Source organism: Puma concolor, chromosome E4 (assembly GCF_028749965.1).
Source record: "Puma concolor isolate L17-30 chromosome E4, mPumCon1.1.hap2, whole genome shotgun sequence".
NCBI lineage: Eukaryota > Metazoa > Chordata > Mammalia > Carnivora > Felidae > Puma > Puma concolor.
In genome coordinates this window covers 40,821,319-40,838,270 of record NC_141683.1, presented here as the reverse complement: position 1 = coordinate 40,838,270, position 16,952 = coordinate 40,821,319, and the positions used below count along the sequence as shown (strand labels likewise).

At 43.7% G+C, this 16,952-nt stretch overlaps 1 protein-coding gene across 2 annotated transcripts in view; it reads right to left on the bottom strand.

Moving 5' to 3' along the window:
• SMYD2 (SET and MYND domain containing 2) overlaps positions 1-16,952 on the bottom strand; it is a 50,799-nt gene that overhangs the window by 31,399 nt on the left and 2,448 nt on the right. For both annotated transcript variants that reach the window (XM_086694541.1, XM_025920995.2), the window contains exon 2: positions 152-215. In XM_086694541.1, coding sequence (XP_086550667.1) covers positions 152-215 — 64 coding nt within the window. The remainder of the gene's footprint in view (positions 1-151; positions 216-16,952) is intronic.

Genomic DNA, 16,952 nt, shown 5'->3' with positions numbered 1-16,952 from the left:
GGTATGCGGCCACATCCTGGGCCCAAACCAAGCTTTCTAGCTTTGGCTGCAAAGGGGTGCTGGGAAATGTGGTGACAAGGAAAGGTAGGACATCGGGGTCCCGATCTTCAGAGGAAGCGAGGCCCTCCCTGCCAGTTGGCCCAGAACCTACCTGACACTCCACATTGCAGTAAAATGCCTGCTTGCATCTTCCACATTTGGACAATCCTTCTTTCCTTAAAAACAGAAAGGGCACGGTAGTGGCGAGAGGCACAGAAATGTGGAGCTGCACATTTTAGCATGCAATAATAAAAGCCATCTGGTCGGAAAGCAGAGCCAAGATTCACCTTACCTTACTCTCCCACTGATAAAGTGGCATTTTCCCAAAGGAGATTGCTGACCACAATGAGTCCTCGAGTAGGAGTCAGTCAGTCAAACAGTACATGCACCAACGTTTCCCGACCCTGACCGTGTGAAGGGCACCTTCCAAACTGACGAACGATGTGCTCCTTGACTCCTGAGCCTGCCGGGGGAAGCCAGACCCCCACCATCGCCTGCACTATTACTCAGTAGTTTGGGGGCAAGTCAAGGGCTCTTACGTCCTGATTTTCTCACCTGCCTAAGAGGAACAGAAAGACACAGAACCGTCTGGGAAGTCTGACCTCCTACAGAGGATTGGAGGTCACCTGCACTGGAGGTCACTGCTGAAAACGCAGTGTGGGTGACAACCTTTATTATTTAGAGATGCACGGGACACGGAAGATGGAACTGAGGGTGTCGGTAATTCAAATGCTGCCCGGAAAGAGAAGTTTAAAAATAATGCAACCCAGCAAGCGGAGACACATTCTTGGATAAAAGATTTCCGGGTGTGATCGGTATACACTCCACCTTGCCGGTGTGATCCACTGAGTGATCCTTCTGCCTCTTTGTAATTAGGCCAGTACTCCCTGCCCACTGCCATATTACTAGTCCCCAGCTTCCGATCAAGGACAGGGACATCGTTGTTTCCCAACGGCTAGGTGCCAGCGCGTTTGTGGTGTTAGACAAGCCAAAGCTTTTTCAAAAACTGAGAAGCCTCTGCATTGGGCCTCAGGGGACAGAACCCTCCAGAAATTTCTTTGAGGCGTGGGCGATATTAAACCAGAGCACTGCCTTATGCCTGCCCACCGCAGCTTTCTGGCTTGTGGCAACGTCACGGCCACAAGGGGCACGCTCACCGCTGCCGGGGTGCGGCACTGCAGTGAAGCCACCTCCCCCCACACCGCCCACACCCCCTGCAGCTCGGGGCCTGGAGAAGCCCAGACTCTGCCATACACACATAATCACGCTGCAGAGCCCTCCCCTGCTCCGCTCCTTGTCAGTGAGCGGCAGTCACCACACTACTCCCACGGCATCGAGACTGTTCCCAAAATGCTACTGTTGGAACTAAACAGACTGCCTTGCAGTTTTCATGACGGCGCTTGGATTCCAAGAAGCGGGCTGAAGAAATGTGTGGGAGAGAAACACATCTTGTGGTTGAGGCATAAATAAATATCCCAAGTTTGCACATCTCAACTGTTTAAAAAGGAACTCACTGATTTAGCGGGGTGTGGAAAGTACCCCTCCCCCCAACCCAAGGTGCATCTGAAGGGACCCTGGCTCTGCCTTTGCATTGTGCAATGAAAGAGAAATGAGATGGATGGTCTCTGCTCTCCTGCATTTATATCAAGGGGGGTGGGGGGTGGGGGGTGGGGGGTGGGGAGAGAAGATGCTTCTCAAAAACCACTGTGAAGTGACTTGTAAGCAAGTACTTAGTGATGGAGACCTTACAGAAATGCCATCGGGATGGAAGGCCAAGATGGACAAAGCCAGGGAGGGAACTTTGAAAATTCTTTCCAAAAAGACGTGTGTTTAGAAATGGATAATGGATGCCACCCCGTGGACATGCCCACCTGAAGCAGTCATTCGTTAACACTTGCTTTTCCGGGGGAAGAGGTCACAGAACCTCTTTGAGAATTTGACTGAAGCTATTAATTTTCCCAATATCCTACCTTCTCCCCAACCACCCCCCCCCAAAACGACAGAAAATTTTGTGAAATTTCAAAGGCTTTGAGCTACCATCCATGGACCCCTGAAGGGCCTCTGAAACTAGAGTTAAGGCCCCCTGATTAAAAAAAAAGATTAGAAAATTATCACAAAAATATCTTTATTAGCTCTAGACCAGATGAAAAAGCAAGATTATATGGCTTTTTCTGCACAGAGGCCAGCAGTAAAGTAAATACAAAGCTACGGTTTGTTTTTAGCCTTACGGTAACATCCCAAGGGAAAGAAAGGGCAACAAAGAGCTCTCCAGAGCTAGGGATGAACTCTACTGGGATTGCATCCGAATAATAAAGGTCCCACAGGCCAGGCTTCATTCATCCCAGCCAGCCACCAAGTCTACAAGCCACACACAACAAGGGACAGGAAGAAAAGCCCAACTTTTAAGTGTTGGCAATCTGGCGTGCACTTTCCACTGTCTAAGGAGGTGGTTCTCAAAATGTGGTCTGTAGACTTCAGGGACCTCAGAGACTCTTTCAGGGAGCCGGCGGGGTCAAAACTACTTTCAAAACAACACTACTATCTCGCCACCTGCACTGCAGCAGGTGTGAGGTGTACAGGAGCCTGGAGGGTAAGACTTCCAGAGCCTTGGTCTGTCCAAGCGTCCTTGTATTCTTGACTTCCACGTGCTCTGAGTGAGGGTGGGGGAGGGGAGCCAGTTTCACTTAAGAATGTCCCTGATGGGGGCGCCTGGGTGGTTCAGTCAGTTAAGCATCCAACTGTCGGATTCAGCTCAGGTCATGATCTTGTGGCTTCATGAGTTTGAGCCCCGCACTGGGCTCTGTGCTGGCAGCATGGAGCCCGCTTGGGATTCTCCCTTTCCCCCTGTCTCTTGGCCCCTCCTGCACTCCTGCTGTCTCTCTTTCTCTCAAAATAAATAAATAAACTTAAAAAAAAAAAAAAAAAAAAAGAATGTCCCTGATGAAGCAGTAACAAATAGTAATTTTGTTAAATCCCGACTCATGGGTATATATCTTTTTGACATTCTGGGACCAAAGGGGAAGAAGGCCTGAAGACTTCTGCTGCATCCTGAAGCAAGATGGCCATCTCAGGGAAAAGCACCCGGGTGGTCACTGGAATTGCAAAGTGAACTGGCCCCTTTCTTCCTGGCACATCATTTTTACTTGAAAGAACACCTGGAGACACACTGTGTGTGGTAGAGACTCGAGGATCTGCCAGACACATTATGGAAATGTCACTTCAAGGAACACATCTGAAAACAGGTGTGTTTGAAGGGCCTCCAAATGATACAATTTGGACTTCTGAGCAAATACTAGAATTCTGGAAAATATGGATCTGCCACCCTGACCTTGACAGTCTCTCATCTGATGCGACTAGTGGGATATTAACAATTGTGATTTTTTTTTATATGGTTTGATGAAGTACATCTACTTTTAGAATGTCTATATAAGTCGGGGAACCATTCAAATGACATGTATGATATTTTAAAAAAGTCACACATGGGACACCCGGGTGGCTCAGTCGGTTAAGCATCCAACTTTGGCTCAGGTCATGGTTTCACGGTCTGTGGGCGTGAGCCCCACATCGGGCTCTGTGCTGACAGCTCAGAGCCTGGAGCCTGTTTCAAATTCTGTCTCCCTCTCTCTCTGCCCCTCCCCTGCTCGTTCTCTCTCTCTCTCTCTAAAATAAACATTAAAAAATTTAAAAGTCATGCATGACTAAAAGAATCATTCAAAGTGCAAGACCAAGGGATTTCAATGTAACACAGTACATAAGTCTCACTGATAAGGCTTCACATCGCACACTATGGGTCTAACCTTTAAGGCAAATTCACTTATCAAGTTTTACTGTGGAATCAAAAAAAAAATATCCACAATTAACTGAAAAGGCTATTAAAATACTCCTCTCTGATTATATATCTGTTTGAAGCTGGATTTTTTCCACACAGTTCAACCAAAACTACATAATATCACAGACCAAATTTTCAGAAGCGCATTTGAGAATCCAGCCGTCTTCCAGAAATCCAAACATTAAAGAGATTTGTAAAACTGTGGGGTACCACCACTATTCTCATGGATTCTTTTGTTCCGTAAAATAGTTCTCATAAAAACACATCATGTTAGCAGTCATGGCTGTTGTCATTTTAAGTTGAATAAATACAATTTTGTTTTAATTTCAAATACGGTGAAATATTGATACACGTAATCCATAGAAACAAAAGCTCCTAGGAATTCTCAATTTTTCAGAGTATAGAGGGATCCTCAAGACCAAAAAACACGAAAACTGATCTAACTTGACAAGTCCATCAGCTCCATGAAAAAGACATTATTCCTATTTTTGAAACGAAGTTAATGAGGACCCAAAGGTGAAATATCTAAGCCAATGTGATCGCTCAGCAAGAAGGTGCAGAACTAGAATTCCCACATAAAAGTACAAATTTTTGTCTTCATTGTGTAAGAATATCCTTCCTTGAGTATTGTGACAGTTATTCAGGAGGACATACTACACGAAGCAGCAGTGATCTACGTGTCTGGATAACCTCACAGTAATAACAAAACAAAAGTAAAGGCACTCTCTACTCTGGTCTGCATAGTGTCCCAGGTCCAATGCCACCCCGTTCCTGCCACTTTGTTTCAAAGATGCAAGGGGGCGAATCCAGGATCAGTTTTCAAAATGAGATTTGGGGAGCGAGCACCCCCACAAAGAGGATTTCTCAGCCAACTGTGTGACACGGTAATCGGTTTCACTTAAAATGCAGTGGAATGAAATAATGATTAATTCTGTAGTTAGGCTGTGCAAAGAAAGTCCTCCCCTGTCGTTCAGTACGATACATCTAAGTGTTCCTCAGACATCCACAGGGCTGGTCCAAGCTGGATCGTGTCCTCTGGAAACTGGGTGATACAGTACTGCAGCTTCTCACAAACTACCAACCAGCTTTGCCTGGCTCCGAGGCAGATTTTACCGCATGTATGCCCATAAGGCACCTGCTTGGTCATATGTGAATGCTCTTAACATACATCTTCCTGAGCCAGAATGCCTTCAGCATGGAGAAGGAGAAAAGCTAAACCAGTCACTGATGGTGAATAGCATGCAAATCTACTCTGATCTACTTTGGTATGAGCAACTTTAGATGAGGCGGGTGGCGGCAGGGAGAGGGAGATGTTTCCACTATCCAGATACATGCCTCAGTTCTTTCTGTGGCTAGGGAGAGATATAAACTTTTTCTAAGTCTAAGGGTTGAAACTCAAACTAAACTTTGCTGAGCTGGTACCCATATTGTGTGTGCATGTGCTTGAGAGAGTAAGGACGCAGAGAGAGAGATTCTGTGAGTGTCTGACTATTGCTGACTGAGACGGTTAGCCCAAGAGAAACTTCATATGGGATATCCGTTTTCACGGTAGGAACATACAAGGCATTTGGAATAAACTCTGTTCCTACAGAAGACACAGCCATAAACCTTTCATTTGCAATGTAACCTGATCTGAATTGTCCAGGAGGTTTGGGGAAAGACTGCCAAAAAAAAAAAAAAAAAAAAAAGAAGAAGAAGAAAGAGAAGAGAACTCTCAACGAAAGACTAATAAAGGCCACTTGGAGGAATAAATTGAAATAACCCAAAAGGAATGGAACTCAAAGACAGTGAGGGTGAATCACTAATAACCTCTCACAGGGTCTCCAGCTCAGAGTGTGCACCCACCTGGGCCGCGGTAGGACCCAGCAATTCTCATTTGATTGGTCTGCACTGGGATTTTTAGAAAGCTCCCTAAGAGATTCTAATGAGCTCCAGAAAACAGAACTGCCTGCTGAGGCCTTTGGTGATCCTTTCGGGCTGAGCGTTTTTTGGGGTGCAGAATTTGCTGAATCGTGTTGAAGTAATTCTTCTCTGCAATGCAGGTTGTTTGTGAGGTGACTCCTCTTAAGAATGAACGTTCCACACTGGATGTGTTGGGTTGTTTAGCTCTGCTGATGATGAATGTTAAGGCAAGAATAAGGTGGCTGACACGGTATTTTCCAACTATGACAAGAAGGTATCTTAGAGGCCAGATGCAGGTTTTAAGAGAGAAGGCTGTGGCTTTTTCCCCACCTCTCCTGATTCCTGCCTCACAATTTAGGGTGAATATGGGGAGTTACTTCCCCAACTCTCTATCTCAGCACCTCCTGGTGCTGGAGGTGCTATGTGATCTCAGGCAAGGCATGAATCCTTTCCGAACTTTTCCCTCCCCTGTAAAGATCCAGTTTCTACCACATAGGTCTGGTATGAAAATTAAGTGGGACAACACAAGTGTACTACGGTCACACTTGTAATTAGCCTCCGCTCTTTTTTCGTTTTTTTAAGTGGTCACTGCTGAAAGACCTTCAGTACAATCTCATTCAGACTCACATTTGAGGGTTTATGTTTCTCAAGTCTTTGTTTTATGGGCAAACATCTACCCTGCTGTGAACGGAAGGGCTCTTTGGACTTAAGAAATGATTCCATCCACAAAGGAGAGAGATGTCACAGGAAAGTGCAACTATCTGATTATCAGCAACTAGAACAGAACGTAGGCGACACGCTCCCGTCATTTTCTACTGGAGACACACGCAGTGATTAATTTTCTTGCTTTTCAAATTTGGAAGCCACAAAGATCAACAAGTTAGACATGTAATTAACAACTCCGGCTAGTTAATGCGTTGCCGCAGGTGCTGTTGGTCTAGATAAAAAGGATTTGATCCTGTAAGCTCCCTACTTTCTGCCACTGAAATGAATGCTTCGTGGGTTTCACCATGAAAGAAAAGGATACCGGCATGGAGGAGGTTTGCAATAACAATTACTTTTAACTAACGGCGACAGAAGAAGTGACAAGTATGCTCTGTTGAACAGAGGCAGCCCCAGCCAAATGAAAAAGAGAAAAGGAAAAAAGCCCAGCGGCGCAATATAACTTCACCATGGGTTGAAATAAGACAATCAGAAACAAAGTTAAGCCTCCCACCCGGAGAGAGTGGTTACACTAGCAAATTTTTATTTGAGAGAAATAAAAATTGGGGGAATTGTGGGGGAGCCCTATTATCACCCTGGTCAGGGGACAAGGATAATACTAAGGCTACAGGTTTTTGTGTAATAGTGAAAGATGCTCCACGTATCACTTTAATCCACGATGTAACGGTGAAACGGACCCACGTGCAGCGGGGAGCTTCTTCCCGTGCTGAACCTTCCCCTTCGCACCGGGCTTTGTTCTGAGGCTTGTTAAAAGTTACAGCCCGGGGCCTCTTAGGGAAGCAGGAAATATTTAGGGCAGTGAAGTAGCAACTAATGTCGGTTTTCCCAACTACTGGAACAGGAGCCATGATTTACAAGGAGGACGCTGGGCTTGGGGGTCGGGGCGGTAAGTGGTCGGCCTTGTTATAAAATTCTGTCACGGGCCAAGATGCGGTGACACAGGTCAAAGGGCAGAAATTTTTAGTTGTACGTTCTGGGGCTCTAACCTACAGCATGGTGACCACGGTTAATAATTCAGTACCATATACTTGGGAGTTGCTACAAGTAGATCTTAAGCATTCTCACCACACACACAAAAGTGTGTGAGGCGATGTGTTCATTATCCTGATCTTAGTAATCATTCCACAATGTATATATCACATTGTCAAGTTGTCTCCTTTAAATATATACAATTACACTTATCAATTGTTCCTCAGTGAAGCTAACAGAATACTATCAACATGACTATACACATCACAGATGCGTTAAAGGTCAGCTCAGCGATGAAAAAAACGTGACGACACTGATTTAGGTTTTGTTGTAACGCAGGCTCTGGTGGAGAGGAAATGTGCCTTTGTCTTAGAAAGAAAAAAATTCATGAAGCTTATGGACAGAAGAGAGAAATATTCAGCCTAAGGAACAGGGAACATTAAACTATTATTTGCAGCCACTGGATGGTTCCTACCTTCCAACCTCACCTTGTAGACCCTTTAAAATCCCTAACGGTTAAACCTGCTCAGACACGGCATCCAGGTATTTCCAAAACTTAACATTTCCATTTGGAAACGTTTTATATCCTAACTTCTATGCGAGATCTGAATGACACTTCCTTGCTACTTTGTCTTTCACTTCTCTGACTGGGATGTCAAAAGGAAACAAACAATTAATGCCTTCCTTTTTACCTCCATTCTCTCATAAAGGCACTGACAATACATAACATCCACCGTTTCCTCCAGTGGTACAATAAATGATGGATGTTATCATTAGTGCCTTGTAATGAATACCAAGAACACTGGATTCCCCTACGACCGCTATGGCCCTACCTTCTACAACACCCAGGTGAGTAAACATCAAGAAAAAGGACAAAACCAAAGTCATTAAATTGAACTGTTTAAAACCTTGGAACTTTTCCTATTGCTCATGTCAACATTCTGGCCACAGAGTAAGAAAAAAAAAAAAAAAACATGTAAAAATACCTCCATAACCTAACGCTAAATGTAAATTCCAGAACAGAGGTCAGGCTCTCTGCGGCCAAACGTGAAAATTAACGCCTTGCGCAAGAAACAGGTGACCTGTTTTGCATCTTACTTATAAGAAAATGCACCTTTTAAAACTGCTTACAGGAGAATTTTAATAGGTGACACTCTCTCACCCCTCTGGTTGTATTTTCCTATAGACAAAAAAAAAAAAAAAATGTGTTTCAGTGAATGACTCCATCGTGGACTATACCTTGAGAACTCAAACTTATCAGCTACTGTTTGAACAGACTTAAGAGACGTTTTTCTTTCAATCCTTATTGATTCCATTTGTATTTCTGAATAAAAAAGGACATTTTTTATACTATAAAACTTTGTACATGAAGCAGTGAAGAATTAAGTTACTGTACTTTAGCCAAGTAAGCTCTAGTCCAAAAGTATTATTTTCTCTGTGTAAATATTGCACCAGGCTCTGGAGGAATGATAATTTTGTAAAAGTTGAGCTATTTGGGGACATAAGCCCTACCTTCATGCAAATGGTGGTAAATATAAATATCAGGCAAGATGATTCAGCATCCAAATGGCCTAAATGACACAGAATTGAGAGCAGGAAGCTACTTCTAGGACTGAACCCTTTAAGGACACAGAAGTTTGGGTACTTACAGAGAAAGTTGTGTTACTCACCTCTGAATCCCCAGGGTCAGAACACAATGCCTAGAATAGCAAAGTGCTAAAAAAAGAAAAAAATGTACATAGTAAACTACTGTAAAGTAAATATAAAATAGTAACTCAATAAAATGAAGAGATCGGTGGGCTGAAGTATTTGAGGGGAGTTTCATAAAAAAGATACAGTTTGAGCTGGATCTCTCTTGAGGATGAACAGACTTAGGGTACAAGGCCTTGCCTGGGAAGGAGGCCCAGGACAGAGAAGGGAATAATGCAGAGAAAAGCACTCAAGGTTACAAATGGGCAAAAGGAAGGATGAAGGATGACACAGAGCCTTTGTGGGACACTGGAAAGAAACTATCCAGCCTGTGGTTAGGGTGTGAACGGAAGAGCAGGGAGGGACAATGCTGGCTAGTGTGGGAAGGGCACTTAATATGGAGCACGGGAACAATCAAGATTTTGTCAAGAAAATAGGGATCAGAGTGCCTGGGTGGCTCGGTCAGTTAAGCCTCCAGCTCTTGATTTTGGCTCAGGTCATGATCCTGAGTTCAAGCCCCGTGTCAGGCTCTGCACTGATAGTGATTCTCTCTCTGCCTCTCCCCCCCTCACTCTCTTGTGCACGTGCTCTCTCTCAAAACAAACTTAAGAAAATAGGGATCGATGAAGGCTTCTGTATTTGTAAGGATTCATTTCCAAGAATGAGCAGAGTTATACATTTAGAAAGGTGAAGAGGTCTGTCCAAAGAGCCACCAGTAAAATAAGTTGCAGAAATGAGACTATTCATTTAAAAGTTATTTCCAAAGGTAACACAGAGCCAGGCCTGGGGCTAAGAGCTGGGTCCGCACTCAGGAGCAAGTGTGCCCAAGGAAGTCTATATGAGGGGCCGTGGGAGCAAAGACGAAGGGAGCTACCCCAGCCTGAAGAAATCAGGATGTGCTTCTGGGAACCGGACAGTCAGACAAGCAAAGACAGACAGCGAGGGAGAATCAGCATGACGCACGCATTTGTGGACGCATGTACATGTGTGTGTGCGTGCATATGTGTGTGCATGGGTACGTGTGTGTGTACCACCCCTGACAATTTGGGATTGCAGCAGTGAAACTAACCCTGCAGAGCAGGAGGGGCTCAAACACCGCTCCCGATGCCTAGCCCCAGGGTCCCCAGCAGGCAGACTTGACCTCACAGTGGAGTTCTATCGGCCCTTCTCTGAAGATACACAGAAAGAGAAGGTGGAGGTGAGCTTCCTGCCCTGCTCTGAACCTGGAAAGTACTTCATAGCTGAATGTTTTAGAAGGCCTGGGCACGTGTGGAAATGAATTAAAAATTAAGTGAAATAAGTAGGTTGTTTCTAAATTCTAACTTTGTGAACCTGAACCAGAAATAAACGTTTTTAAGGTGAAAGGACCTTAACGTTTTCCTTAAAGTGATGGTTAGAAAGATTTACTCAGGTGTATGAGTGGATTAAATTTCATTAACTTCCAAAAAATGTCTCCTCAAAGCTGCAGCTGTTTTAACACAATGTGGGGATGTTCCAATTCATTAGACCTGAGTACTGGATCAAAGCTTGCCCTTAGTTTGCAGAAGTCAGGAACTAGGGTGTGTGGTTAAAGCAGAACTGTCTTTATGACATATATGGATTATCAGTTTTCAACTAAATAAAACAAAGAAAAATACTCAACCCCCACACCGTACTGCCTTCAACCTGAAGGAATACCCGCTGAAACCTCACACAAAGTTCAAGGCACCCTGGTTAAAATAAAGATGGAAAAAACAAAAAACAAAAAACAAAAAACCCTGCTACAATATAAGCTCCGTGGTGATAGAGACTTTTGTTCCTTTTCTTCACAGTTGTTTCCTAGGGACTTAGAACCCAGCGAGTGCTCCAGAGAAATAAATATTTGTTGAATACATTAAAAATAAAATCCCTGATCTCAAGGAGTTTACCATCTGCTGATAATTAAATGTCTCTTACTGTTGAGGTCTGAAGGCCACGGGAGGCTATCCCTGTGAACAGATTTGTGCCACTGATGGACAAGAGCTGTTTCAGGTAGCACCCAGGAAAGGGCTTCCTATGCAAACATCCCCAAGGGTGAGAGAAATCAACAAAGCATGAGCCCAGAACCTACGTCCCTGAAGAGTCTTTCCTGGTACTCAAAGATTGGAGAGAAAAGGCTCTTCGTGTCCAAGGTCTCTTTATTTTGCCACAAAACGCAACATAACTCCTTTCAAGTGCCAGGATATGAAATCCTTGAGACTTTTATTTGGCTCAGATGAAAAAGTGTATCATGTTGGTCAGCCAGATTTTCTCTCCACCTCTCTCCCCCAGGATATGCCTGTGTCTTTAAGTGCTGGTGGGATATTCACTTGTCTGGTGAGTTGCCTTTATTTCGCCTCTTCTCCGTGGTGACTCCGGATGCCCTGAGCATTGACACGCCCTGTCTATCATAGTGCACTTGTGGATACTATGATACCAGTGTGTGAGCTATCATGGCAAGCATTCGGTTCAGATTCTAGGGACCAGAGACTTGCCAAAGCTAAGCGTTTACGAATTCTCAGACCCCCTTCCTGTAAAAGGGAATCCAATCTATTTTAATAATATGCATGCAATATCTCCACTCAGTCATCTGAAACCCTCCACTTAGTGTACAAGAATCACCAGATTTTATGTTAATAAATTGGCACAAGGAGCTTCCCTACTATTTTTAAACTTTTGATTGAAGAAGAATCTGAAACACAGCTGGATTCTCAGCGAATGCATGGACCAGAAAGATAAGTTGTTTCCTGAACCCTCAAGACTTTTTGGTATTATTTTCCTGCTAAATTGCATATTTCTGTCCTTCAGAGAAGTCTTGGAGGGATCTGATTTCCTTCTGTTCTATTGTGTTGGTGTGAACGCCTTTGCAATTGAAAAGGAGGCCTCTGAGGGTGGTAGGAACAGAGTCAGCAGAAGTTACACAAAGTGAGGTGTGTGGCTTTGTGACTGGTTAGAGCACCCGTGCTAATGAGGCCAAGGTCACAGGTTCAATCCCTGAAAAGGCAGTGACTTCAGTCAATTCGCTGCCAGAGCAATGCACCCCTAAACTACCAGATTTGCTAGAAATCCAAAGATGTGAAGTTGGGGATGTGGGTGGGAAAGGGGAGGCTGACAGAGAGGCTGACAATGTAAGTCCCCTGAGAGCGGACAGAAACCTCTAGTCCCAGAACTGGCTGCTCTCTGGGGACAAGGGGCCAGCACAGGCGGCTTCCCCCAGGGAACTGCTTGCTATAGACAACCAAGGAGCCGCCAGGCCGACCAGAAGAGGGCTCAAAGTCAGAATCTGGTCAAATACAACCAGGGTGCCCTGTTGTAGGCCTAGTTCCATGGAAACGATCACGACACACATATTCAAAGACTCCAGGCAAACCCAGAGAGGGGCTGTCTGTGAGAGGCGCAAGAAAATGAAAAATCAGTAACAGAGAGGAAATTCTTCTAAATCCCATAGGCCTTACACAGATCAGAGAAGCATGGCTGGAAGTGAGAAATGATTACCTCGGTCTACATCTGAGGTCTGAAAAAATAGGTGTGGGTGTGGCGATGGGGCGTGACTTCAGTTATCAATGACTCCAAGAATATAAAGAATATTTGTAATTATTGATTGCCTCCTTGGGAAACAGAAATAAAGCGGCATTAAAATTGTAATTATTTTTTCCTTGTGTGGACAAGAAAAGGAAAGGGATAGTAACCTAAGGCAAAAGAGGTAAGTCAAAAACACCAAAATAAAGGAGATGAGACGCTTGGCTGGATCAGTCAGTACAGCCTGTGGCTCTTGATCTTAGGGTTGCGAGTTCGAGCCTCTTACTTAAAAATAAGATCTTAAAAAAACAGAAAACACTAAAATACAGTAGAAACCTTCTTTGCCGTTTAAGTTCTAAAACAGGCAACTTTGCTGCCTGGGTTCTCACCAGTTTGGAGTTCTTCTGAACACCAGCTCCTACCAAACTATAGCTCTGAGCCCTGGATCTTTCCAAAGAAATGTAAGACATGTCTTAGTGTTTTTTTAAAGAACTTTCTGACAGGGAGTGTGCAATCTGCTTGTCCTACACAAATACCATCCGGGGCCTCCTAAATTTTATTTATTTTATTTCCAAATCTAACCAATTTAACTTTGCACACAGCAAAGTTCTGAACAACGACTGCGTTGAAGAAAAACGAAAGGGGTTATACTCTGATGCTGTCTGACCAGAGAGAAGAGAAACAAACTATTTATATGTAGGTATAAAGACTTAGGTAACAAACTCCTCTTAGCTCCAGCATAATATTTTTAAATATTCCAAACCCACAAAAGGACCAAAGCCTTGTGTTCTTTTTTATGTTTTATTATGTAATAATTGATACATTAAAAAAAAAACACAGCGTTCATGCAAATTCAAAGGCACTGTAATAGAAACATCTCTGAACCCAGAACAACCTAAGATATAGATCAAAGATAGCTCCATCAATTTATTTGTTCAACTTTTAGAAACATTAGTTTGTCGAATTACCTATTAGGGGAAGGGGAAGCAAAAGAGGTAATAAAAATAGCATTCACTCTAGAGAAAGTGTGCAGGGAAGAGCAACACAGGTCGACTCAGGCCAAAGGGAGTAAGGGAAGGAAGATCACACTTGGAAAAGGAAATTGTGGCTCAGACTGTGAAGAGCACAGAGCCTGGCCCTTTAGAAGACACTCAATAAACATCCGACCAAAAATATGTGAAATTCAAGGAAGCCATTTCACCTCTCGAACGCTCAGTTTTTTCCTACCTGCAGTGGAAGCCATCCTTGGGAGGATCAAAAGAAGAATGTATCTGGAAATGCTTTATGAGCTGCAAAGAACAGCATGACTTTAAGGAATGTCGTTTTATGGGATCTTCAGATAGTTTTTATTGAGAGGATTTTGTGCAATTGCTTTTGGGGAAGGAAAGGAATCAGATGCCGGTTTTAACTCGCCAGGGTTTGAATTTCACTTCAGCATATCCTGCTGCTGTTCTGTCCCTTTCATGTCAAATCATTTCCAAGCGTACAGGTTGGTCCCAGAGCCCCTAGAAGCTATAACAGGAATTATGCTCCCGCATATGAAAAATACACGTGTGATGGCACTTGCCACATCTGAAATCATGCAACACTTGAAGGGCAGACAGGAGCAATGACAGGCTTGCTATGCAGAAAATTCTGTTTGTCTCCCTATTTCTTCTCAAATATTTGCTTCATCTCATGGTAAAAGACTATTAAAGTGTCTAAGCACTTTTAGAAAAGGCTCTTTAAAAAAAAAAAAAAAAGGTTTACCTGTGTATGCTCATTATATCATTTCCATTAGGTTTAGATTTTGAGAACCAGTGAAATCCATGATTACTCCAGGGGACCTGGGGCTCAGAACTGCTGTTCTTAGCTCTGGGTGATTGTGCCATCTGAAGGATGGCTCTGCTGGTCAACAATTTCCAGTTATTTCCTCCCTGGTGTCCCACCCCCCCCCCAACCCCACCGTGATAAAAATGTCCCTGACGCCACAATATTTTATCACCCTGTGTAACACCCAGCACAAGTGAGAGTGCCAGGCGGACTGTGACAGCTTACTCTGCTCTAGCCTAGCGCAATACTAGGAGCATGACTTCTCCTGTTCCTTCTAAGTTCACAGGCAGGTGTTCGTGGAAACATTGTAAACATACAGGAACCTGGTTGTTCAAAGACATTAAGTAATTCGCCTAAAGACAAAACATCAGGACGGGGGAAGCCAGAACTCAAACCAAGCCAGTCTGGCACCAAAGTTTCTGCCTTGTTGGCTCTAAATAAATGAAAAACTTGAAATACTGTAATGTTGAAAGTGACAGCATAGCGTCTCCTTACCTGACGTACAGATGGCTGGATTTGGTTTTATTTCATGTAACTTCTTAGAGGAAATCTGTTATCTGTATAGTTTAATCTTACTACCTATTTTAAAAAAAAAAAAAAAAAAAACAACAACAACACTGGAGCAAAGGAGGAATTCTTTTAGAGCATGTGTCTATTTTTCATTCAGAAAGCAAGATAATTTGAGAACATCTGAAGTCATTTCTCCCCTTAGAGACCCTGTAATTCTCAGAGAATGTTCTCGGGGTGCCTGGGTGGCTCAGTCAGTTAAGCGTCTCACTTCGGCTCAGGTCATGATCTCATGGTTTCTGAGTTCAAGCTCCGCGTTGGGCTGTGTGCTGACAGCTCAAAGCCTGGAGCCTGCTTCAAATTCTGTGTCTCCCTCTCTCTCTGCACATTCTCTCTCTCTCTCTCTCAAAAATAAACATTAAAAAAAATATATATATATATATATATATGTATGTATATATATTCTCAGAGAATGTTCTCAGAATCAACAGGATCACAGCAGCCCCCCGGAATGACTCCCCCTTCTGATGCACAGCTTCAGGGGCTCGGCCTCAGGGTTCTCTCAGAGAACCTAATCGTGTCTTAAGAAGGCAGCCTCAAGAGTTCTTGACTCTTAATACTGATTAAAATCAACTCACTATTACTTTGACAGTCTGGTAAAACAATGGGTTAGGCAGGACGAACAGTGCTACGCAATAAAACCGTGAAGACACTTCCATCTCTACATCTGCCGAAACAGGACCTCTCGGTCACTGTTTTGCCCATGCAAGCATTTTAATTTTTAAAACCACTCTGAGTAAGCCAGGCATGACATAAATTCCCTGAAATGGGGTTCTAACAGCTTTACTGCAAGGAAGCTAAGTGGGCCTTCCTACTTTTCCTCATACTCAGAACGAACTGACAAAAAAGGCAATATTCTCGCCCTTAAATGACCCAGGAACCAAGAAAATCAAAGATCAAGAGGGAGACCTCTTCCCACCTGAGGAACTGCAAAGAATGAATATTCAGATAGAACTGCGTTAGGGCAGATTTTTTTCTTTTTTGAGAAAAATAACCTAAAGTGTTAAAATATGTCCTTGAGGGGCGCCTGGGTGGCGCAGTCGGTTAAGCGTCCGACTTCAGCCAGGTCACGATCTCGCGGTCCGTGAGTTCGAGCCCCGCGTCAGGCTCTGGGCTGATGGCTCGGAGCCTGGAGCCTGTTTCCGATTCTGTGTCTCCCTCTCTCTCTGCCCCTCCCCCATTCATGCTCTGTCTCTCTGTGTCCCAAAAATAAATAAACGTTGAAAAAAAAAATTAAAATAAATAAATAAATAAAATATGTCCTTGAATACCAAGTATGAAATATGACATAAAAATATCTGCCATAAACCGGGGGCCAATGGCCAAAATAAGTGTGTGTGTGTGTGTGTGTGTGTGTGTGTGTGTGTGTGTACATAAAATGTACCTAAGAGGTGTGATAGGGACAGCTCCCAAATGGGAAACATTTATATTTTTAGGAGCTGCCTTCTAGCAGCTGAGGCAAGATACGCATCCCAAGTATCACCCACCAAACTGAGAAAATGTGATACAAATTTAAAATTCACAGAAACAAATCTTTGAATTGGGCCAACACCAAGAAAAATCCCATTCGACTGTGGCCTGAGAAACTTCCCGTTACTTTTTCAATTTCTAGAACAAACTTATTCCTGCAGAAATCACTTATTTTCCTTCAACATAAGTGAAACCCGAATACAGCCTCCGGGGGCTCACTCATGTCAAGCAATATTGTTTATGCTAAACTTCTAGCACAAGCAAGGATGAGGAATAGTTGTGTTTCTTGTCCCGAGGGGGTGGGGGGCGTGGGGTGCAGAAGTAGCAGATTTTGCCCTGTATGTTTCAATAGTTGAGAATTCTGCTCCTACTCCCTTGAGGTACTGCAGAGACATATATGTGTTCCCTCTACTACAGCCGGACGGACGGAGCTGTT